The sequence below is a fragment of the Branchiostoma belcheri genome, unplaced genomic scaffold (genome assembly GCF_001625305.1).
Source record: "Branchiostoma belcheri isolate BF01 breed outbred unplaced genomic scaffold, Haploidv18h27 scaffold6, whole genome shotgun sequence".
Classification (NCBI taxonomy): Eukaryota; Metazoa; Chordata; class Leptocardii; order Amphioxiformes; family Branchiostomatidae; genus Branchiostoma; species Branchiostoma belcheri.
Genome location: NW_017804242.1, coordinates 184,453 through 193,323, shown reverse-complemented (window position 1 = coordinate 193,323; position 8,871 = coordinate 184,453). Strand labels below are relative to the sequence as shown.

The window sequence follows — 8,871 nt, the reverse complement described above, 5'->3', positions numbered from 1 at the left end:
TTTGCAAATTACGACTTTTTCGTAATGTGTGTTTGCTGTCTTTTGCATACGTGTAATAGTTTCACATTGTGCATCATATGCCAAGTATGCAATCAAGTCGGGTCACACAAACAATGTTGGTCGCTGTACAGTCGCCCACTTCTGCACATTTTTCACTGCCGTAGAGACGGTAGAAGCACCAGGAAGGAATACCCGTTACAATTATGGAATCAATTTGCGGTCATACAAATCCAATTTTGGTCGCTGTCTGGTCGCCTAGCTAGTGGAAAAGGGGTCTATGTTCGCTTCTATACATTTTTCACTGCCGTAGAGACGGTAGAGGCACCAGGAAGGAATACCCGAAACAATTAATTTATGGAATCAATTTGCGGTCATACAAATCCAATTTTGGCCGATGTATGGTCGCCCAGCTAGTGGAAAAGGGGTCTAAGTTCTCTTCTATACATTTTTTTCACTGACGTAGAGACGGTAGAGGCACTAAAAAGGGATACCCGTAGCAATAGGGATAGCCCGGCAGGTAGGGCGACGGTAGTCTAGTAGGGGGTGACACCGGCATGAGAGCAGGCGGGGGGATAACTGGTGGGAACGGGGCCGACACAGGGCGGTAAGGAGCGACCCCTGGCGGCGACAGGGCGGTACTGCCGCCGGCATGCTCTGAGGACGGGGACGACATCTCGTTCCCATAGCTCCGCGTGCAGGGCCCTGGGACCAAGCTGGGACTGCATTGGATGGCGCCAGAGTTGCTTTGCGGTACTGTAGGTGATGGTCTTCTTAGTTCTTCTGCTCTTGTTGCGTTTGTAGTTTGACTGTCCGTGTAACTGCGAACGGGACGAATTTCTGGAGCTGCCTTACCCATGATGGGGTTACTAGTAGTACTGTAGGGAGACGCTCTGAAGAGCGGATGCATGAGCGAGTACAGGGCCCGTCCGTCCTGCGACTCCTCTGTTTTGGAGCTTCTGTGACCATAAAAAAAGAAGGAAAGGATGACAAATGAATAAAAGGCAAGCATGAAATTACAACATCGTGTGACTCCAATCTGTCAGTCAACTGTAAGGACATACTAACTAACTAACACCAAGTTCAACACCAACACAGGTTCTTTCAAGTCTATTTAACATGTACGTAAGTTGGTGTTCTTCCACACATACGATTGTACAAATCAGTACAATTCAGCTTATTGTACATGTACCTCATGCTGCAAGACTGGATTTCTTTATCAAACTGTACTTATAAAACTGTAAACTGTATAACGTTAGTGGTTGTGGCTAGCGGGCACTAAACTGTACTGCCCTGCTACCGTAGGATCTGCTTGGCGATCATATGAAACAATGACAAACTCCCCAGCAAATGTTGAACTCTTGTAACCCACCTGAAGCGAGCGGAGCGGCGTAAGTAGCTTCCCTTGGCGAACATGTTTCCGCAGTCCGGATGGAGCGCCCACAGTCCGCCCTTACCCGGCTGCTCACAGGATCGTGGTACCTGCAAGGAGGGGAGACAGGTGTTGTCAGAACGTGAAGAAACGAGGAAACTCAAGGGAAATCGTACTGAGAGCCTAGGAAAGGCGAACATGTTTCCCTTACCGGGCTATATTATTCACAGGACCGAGGGATCTACAAGGAGGGGGAGACAGGTGTTATCCGTTATCAGAAAGTGATTAGAAGTTAAGTCAATCTTAATAGTAATAGCCTGGGACTGAGGGCGAACATGTTGCCGTAGTCGCGACGTGAAGAAAGAACCAGGGCGGTCTTGTAGTTCATGTAGCTTTCGAAGCTCAAGCAGGCCCCAGTGGCTTAGGATAGGCACTTTACACCTATTTCTTAACTCGATTCATGTGAACATGAGTACCTGCCTTCGGTTAGGGGAGTCTTATAGAAAGGGACGTAAAGCTTAAGTCTAAGTCCCATGTTTGAGTATAGCCACATATGCAGCATTTTAGAGAACCCACCACACTTACCGGAAAGAGTAAGTATGATAGGTAGTCATCGATTGCCCTATCATACGTGTCAGTATAAGTTTTTTTTAGGTTGATTGCTTTATCTAAATGTCCGTTCATACTTCTTACCTTGACGAAACAGTCGTTAAGCGACAGGTTGTGCCGGATGGAGTTCTGCCAGCGCCGCTTGTTCCGTTATATCTACTAGTAAATACACATTCTTTTGTTCACTCACTCACTCACTCACTCACTCACTCACTCACTCACTCACTCACTCACTCACTCACTCACTCACTCACTCATTCACTCACTCACTCACTCGTTCGTCCGTCCATTCATTCATTCATTCAATCACACACACACACACACACACACACACATGCATCCATCCATCCATCCATCCGCCATTTATTCATTTATTCATTCATTCATTCATCCAATCCATCCATCCCTCCTTCCTTCATTCCTTCATCCATTCTCACCTTAACGAAGCAGTCGTTCAGAGACAGGTTGTGCCGGATGGAGTTCTGCCAGCGCCGCTTGTTGCGGCGGAAGTAGGGGAAGGTCCGCTCGATGAACGCGTAGATGCCGGTGAGCGGCAGCGCCCCTAGCGGCGAGCTGCGTAACGCCATCACGATCAGCGCGATGTACGAGTAGGGCGGCTTCGCGTCGTTGTCCTGAGAATATGATAAACATTATGATAAATATGAGAATAATGTTTCAGTAATAGAAACTACACCAATAATAGTAAAAGCGCATTCTCACCCATGTTGTTTCTTCTAAGGTAAATAAGTTTTGTTCGTAGTTTTGTATAGCAATAGATGCTATCTTGTACATTTATTGTGCAATAGTCTTTGCCATGATATTTAGAAAACTAAGAAAAGAACATGATTTCTAAGATTCACTTCGAAGCTTGATACTCTAATATTGATGCAGTTTTCGAACCAGAAAAATCAAACCTCTGGTATAAAAGAATACTAATTCATTGTGTACCTAAGTAAGGCATTCATTTGGAGATTACTAGCAACTTTTATGGATGATTGTTACGAAAATAATTAGAATCAAGCATCACTCAGTCCATGGGATAATTGTGCTTGATCACAGCCTTCAGTTCGAAACATTTGAATATTCACCCATAGTTTTATTTCCTAAGCAGCTTTTTACTAGATTTGAACAATTCAAAATCTTCTTGCCTTGCAATTGATTTGAATAAGGAGGTTGATTTGAACAAACAACATCTACAATACACATCGCCAAGTGTCGAACAATAGTGCAGTCAAAACACACACAGTACACATCTCAATACACATCCATAGAATCTAATTACTAGTACTGTATTGATACCTGAAGAAAAACAATATTATACATGTACCTATAAATCATCTTATATGTTACTTATATCATATACATCCCTTACGTACTAAATCACATGAATGAAGCTTTGTATATTTCTGCTTAGACCACTGAAACTGAAGGGAGCTAAAATAAATTTGTGCGTCTTTTGTTTCGCTTGGCTGTGAATGTGTTGTGCGTGAATGCAGAACTTGGGAACCTTCACATTTGACAGCATGGGTATTTGGTCTAAACCTTGAGTACTAGCTTGGCTTTATATATGGCCGTTGTATAATTTTTTGTTAGATCGTGCACGTGAATTATTTGGACTGAAGGGTAATGGCAAACGCACGTCGACCTGCTATATGCCCTACTGTTAGCCTCCATAGCATGCCAAAAACTGGGGGTTTGGGGGGTCTTCATGGTCTTTGGGATCTTTTATGTGCTATTTTCTGATTGCATATAGGCAACATAGCCGGCCTGGTTGAATTACCCCCGTTTTTTGAACTGGGCTGATCAGAAAACAGCCGAAGACAACCAAACCCCCAGTTCTATAAGTCTGCTACGGAGGCTATTTAACCTCCTTGACCTGCTATATGCCCTCGAGACTTTTGAAAACGTAAACTTTAAAACTCTCACCTCTCCTTTTTCTTCCGAAGAGGAGGAAGACGCGTCCGACGTGGTGCTGTCGGGCGTCTCCGCCAGGTCGTCGGCGGAGTTCGACTCGAGAGGCTCCGGCGACAGGGACGCGACGCTCTCGGCACTCCCCTCTCCTGACCCCGTGCGTGAGTCGTCGCGTGGGCCCGGCGGGAAGGTGGTGAGCGGTGCGGTCCAAGCGTTAGGGACGGCCATGGTGTCCGCTGATCACGCTCCCTGCAACAACTGCGACTTCTTCAGGACAAAACACGACCGCAACGCTGGGAAGAGACTTTTTCCACGCACCCAAGTATATCTCCAAGCGGATCTTGTCAAATTGGCGGTCAAGGCAGTATCCAATACGTTTGGTTGGCGAAAAAAAAAGATACGATACTGGTACTAAAAAGAAAGCCCGATAGAAACGCCTAAAAACACGTCAAAAATACAAGCTGAAGCCTTAACTTCAACTTCTAGAGAGTAACTCACAGCAGCAACTGCGAGTTTTCCAAGGAAATAGTCAAATACACGGCCACGAAGCTGGGAAGAATCTCTATCAACGCGCGCAAGCACCGTGACTGAAACGTCCGACTAGGATGGTGTTCTTTGTGTCCGTGTGTCACTCAGTTTCCATACGCTCTGACATATGTGTGCTCCTTGAGGTGTTTTCACAGCTCTCTGTTAACATGTTTTCATATAAAAACAAGTGATAATGAAACACCACCGTCCCACAATGATCCGCCATCGTCCCTTTCTCCCGACCGTCAATCGGGTGTTAATTACTTGTTTTATTGCAAATTCATGCCCGAACAGAAGAAACATATGGTATAAAAACTGACAATTAGTACACATAGAACTACTGATAACTACTAAGAAACTACTAGTAAAAAATACTGGGTTTGACTTCTTTTTTGAAGACAGAGATCCCACTTTTTCTGTAATTTGTGGGTTTTCGGATGTTACTTTTCAAAGAGAGTAGTTTTCTTTTCCTTTGTGTATGTGTGAAAGTTTGGGTAGAATTTGGAGGCTACGTCAAAGAGTTTATTTAGTCCATTGCTATAGAGGGTACAATTTGAGACAAATGCGTTTCGTCTTCCACCGTATTCAACGTACACCATCGTCCCTGCCATCAATCCGGTGTTAATTGTTCCGCTCGCCCACGAACGGCTTTGCCTAATTGATTGGATAATTATCTCACGGGGACGCTTTTTGTTGGCGAGTGTGAGACGTAACCGACGCTTCCTGTCGGTAGCCTTCATGTCGTCGTGTTATTTTCTTTACGACAAAGAGAACCAAGTAGATCCCTTACCATCTCCTTGCCCTTACTACTACCAAGGACATCTGTGTATAATGTCCTTTCTACTACTCTTTATATGGCAAACGTCTATGACACTAGTAAATGAAAGAAGGAAGGAAGACCTGCAATGTCACACGCTAACAACCATACACTTATACACATAGACATCAGTGACATTATAGAGAGTATATACCAAGGACATACAATACACATTTACATTTAGCTCGCGCTTCTTCAATTGTATGAATGTAGTACTAGGAGAGTGGATGGAAGATCAGTTTATACACGCAGGTAATTTATTTTTTACCTCCGTAGTTTATCAAAAAATGTATTGTGGTTAAAAGGCACAAAGGTAGGACAAAAATTACAATGCTATAGAGGGATTAGCGATCAATTGAGACCTCGAGAACCGCTAATGCATAAGCAAAACACCAAAGCAGTGCTGAACGGTGTTTCTTTTTGTCGAAAATACACTGATTACCTATGGGCGCTTGACGTTTGCGAAAATTAATGAAAAGACAATACTAGTAGTAAGGTAGACTAGTAATCTCCAAGCAGATCTTTTGGTGGCTGCATGGCAGTTGGCTGAGGGTGGTATATCCATTCGCCTACCCGAAAAAAAGTAAAAAAAAAACGATAAAAACGCCTGAGCAGATGTCAGAAATCACCTCTACTTAGAGAGTAGCACCGTAGAACCACGTAAAGTTCCGAGGATCGCATAAAAAGAAATTGTTCAATTTGATAAAAATAACTTGTCACCGCCCGGGATCGAACCGGGGACCTTGCGCGTGTGAGGCGCACGTGATAACCACTACACTACGGTGACATTTGTTGGGACAGGGAGGCACGCTAAGGAGTATAAATCCAACGTGCAGTGCTAAACAAGACTATTTCAGAAATTAAATATGTTTCCTCACCAATCTTTTACATAATATTGTTGAGAATGTCACTTGTGTCGGATGTTTTACTAAAACTAAGCGAAACGCTGCAAAACCAAATTTTACATTGACACGACACTTGCGCTCCTAGCGAAAAATAGCCAAACTGCAGAAGAATGATTGCAAACGTCAGCCGATGTTAGCGGGTATCATCACATTAATTATTCAACCAACAACAAATCAATGCTAAGAACAATTCCTACAGGAAATGGATCGATACGTACTCCAGTCTAGGACATAAAGAATTTTAAACTCTTCCTAAAATCAATATGAATAAAGCAAGTGTGATTTAAGGCAAACTTTTTGTCTGTATTTTAGTTTCTGCTGCCTTTTAAATTAGTTTTACAGCCCTATTTGACTTCGCAGTAACTCATACTTTGACATGTCCATTGAAATCGTTTGTAGAACACGTTTGAAATGTTTGAGTTGTCTATTTTTGCTTAGCAATCACCTGAAATCCGCACACCTGTAAGGTAAAATTCACACCTGACTAGTATCAGGTGGGGATCAATTAACTCTACCCACAACCCCCCGCGCGCGGACACTGTGGGAGGAAGAAGCAAATATGGCGACCGAACGCGGGCAAAATATCCGAGTGGGTACAATTTTTATCGAAATAATCCAGAACGCGAGATTGCTGTGGTCCCATGCGTCCTTGAATCGAAAGAAAGGGACTTAGAGTTGTAGGAAAACGTTTTTGTGCCGATGAATCGGGTCTAGTTGGCGAGAAAGTGGGGAAATTGCGCGGTGAATTTTTTGTTGTTTCGGGTGCTCTGGGCCCAAACGACATCTTGTCTGCACGGGTCGTTGTGTGGAAAAATATCCGGAAAAGGACGTTTTGATGGCTTCGCGCGGTCTAAAATCGTTCGCTCTTGCATCCTCGTTTCACTGACGGTTGTTTTGTACCCCGTTTGCAGGTTTAGGATCAACAGGCCGCCGGAAATTCTCGATTCTTCGCACGCCGAGTCGACCTCTACTGGCTCACATGAGGGGCGACCGACATCGCCTCTCTGCAAAGTGATGGAACAGGTCTGGAGCTCCCCCTTTTATACCCGGTTTTCCTCGCTCAAATTGCATTTTTGTGTACAGCAAGCAGTTGCAAAGCGTTCGGAAGACCCCCACGTGCTTGTTTTTCTCGGATTCTCGGACAAATAGTTGGCATTTTTGCAGTTATTTTCAGCACATGTGGCAGTGTTCTTGCGGCGGTAAAGCTTCATGTGTTCCGACGGATAGGATGCAGGTTTTCCCGACAACTACCTTACCGAAAACCCTCTATTTTTTCCGCAGTTTGGTTCTTTTTCTTACGGAGGCGGCGTCCAGCGAGTCGGTGGGCATTCCCAGCCTCTAATTCCGACTGCGTCACCGTCCCTCACCACAGTCGAGGGCCTGCCAGAAGCCGAGTTCGACAGCAACTTTCTCGGTTCCGACATTTCGACGACTTTCCAGGGCCCCGACACCGGGTCCACCAAGCCGTCCCGACCCCAGAACACCACTTCTTACGCGCTGGAAAACGGCGACAATTCCAGGGAACAGCCGTCCTCGGCAGAGAGTGGGGACTCAAGGTATTTTCCTCCCACCTTTCCCCCGCCAAAACCTGTGCCTTTTTAGCCGTCTTTGTCGGTTTTTTACCGGGTAAAAACTAGCGACCAGTCCATACACTTTGCCGGGAAATGTAGTGACTGTAGTACACGAAGCATACAGCCACTTTACGTGGAAAAAGTGAAGCTTAAATAAGGCGAATTTTATCCTCAGTTGTCGCATATGGTAGTGAGTTAGGCTAGGAACTGAACAAGTAAACTGGAACATATGTCTGTTGTTAGGTTGTTTCTGGCATGTTCTGAAACTTTACAGGTCGTATATGTAGGATTTTATGCCCAAATTACAGACCAACTACAGACTATACTGTCATTACCGTGCATATGTACCATAGGGATTTGTAATACCACACAAAGAAGCTTCTTGTAGTGCTGTTTTCTATGTGAATAGAACTTTTTTCTATGCATTTACCCCCCACACATGTTGTTGCCCCCCTCCCACCCTATGGAAAGAACACACCCACCTACACACTCACATATAGATAATGCTGTCATTTATGACTTCAAGTTGAGAGAATATCTTTACATGAAATATTACTGAGATGGGTTTATTTGAAGATGGGTTAGATATTAAGCATCATGCAAGAACAGACTTCTGTACTCAACTCCTTGATTCAGGCAAGAAGGCTGCCTTTTTTGTCAGTCTTTGCCACTTTTCCGATTTGCGATAGTCGTAGAGACATACAAATGCAAGTAAGTCATGCAGATACTAGTACATGAAAATGGAGACTTGATGAAGATCTGGTGGCTACATCATGACAAAGTTGGAATCAATTCGGAAAGTATTCCATGCCTGTTTTTGCTCTGAAAGACACTGGTCCAGGTGACAGGCACATGTCTAATAGTCATACAGGCATAGTCATACAGGTTTCCTTTTTCGAAAATTTTTAGCGAGAATGACTCTCAATTTATTGAGATGCGAATTCAACATTGCAGCATTTGCAATGAAAAACCCCTCTTCGAAAATTAAAGCGACGTGTTCAACTTCAACATTGTGCCAGAGGTTTAAAGTCATGGGTCATTGCTGTGTATCAATAGGTGTTGAAAACAATATGCTGACCTTGAACTTCAGTGTTTCTTTAAGTTGCTTTTTGGGGATTGAAGATAGAGTATATTACTACGATATTGCATCTTCTTAGCAAG

General features: G+C 44.1%; 2 protein-coding genes and 1 non-coding gene across 3 annotated transcripts in view; 1 reads left to right on the top strand and 2 right to left on the bottom strand.

Moving 5' to 3' along the window:
* Positions 1 to 451: 451 nt before the first annotated feature.
* LOC109482431 (fork head domain-containing protein FD5-like) lies at positions 452 to 4,118 on the bottom strand. Its single transcript, XM_019785138.1, has 4 exons — positions 3,905 to 4,118; positions 2,416 to 2,610; positions 1,370 to 1,479; positions 452 to 956 (listed from the first exon to the last, which is right to left on the bottom strand). Exons 1-4 carry the CDS (start codon positions 4,115 to 4,117, stop codon positions 452 to 454), a joined length of 1,023 nt encoding a protein of 340 aa, XP_019640697.1. The 5' UTR covers position 4,118.
* Positions 4,119 to 5,948: 1,830 nt separating this feature from the next.
* Trnav-cac lies at positions 5,949 to 6,021 on the bottom strand. The gene has a single exon. It is a non-coding gene; the product is annotated as a tRNA-Val (tRNA).
* A 624-nt stretch (positions 6,022 to 6,645) lies between these two features.
* The window catches only part of LOC109482579 (chromodomain-helicase-DNA-binding protein 1-like), a 48,440-nt gene continuing 46,214 nt past the window's right edge, over positions 6,646 to 8,871 (top strand). The window contains exons 1-3 of the mRNA XM_019785345.1: positions 6,646 to 6,728; positions 7,051 to 7,162; positions 7,421 to 7,695. Coding sequence (XP_019640904.1) covers positions 7,154 to 7,162; positions 7,421 to 7,695 — 284 coding nt within the window. The 5' untranslated portion in view covers positions 6,646 to 6,728; positions 7,051 to 7,153. The remainder of the gene's footprint in view (positions 6,729 to 7,050; positions 7,163 to 7,420; positions 7,696 to 8,871) is intronic.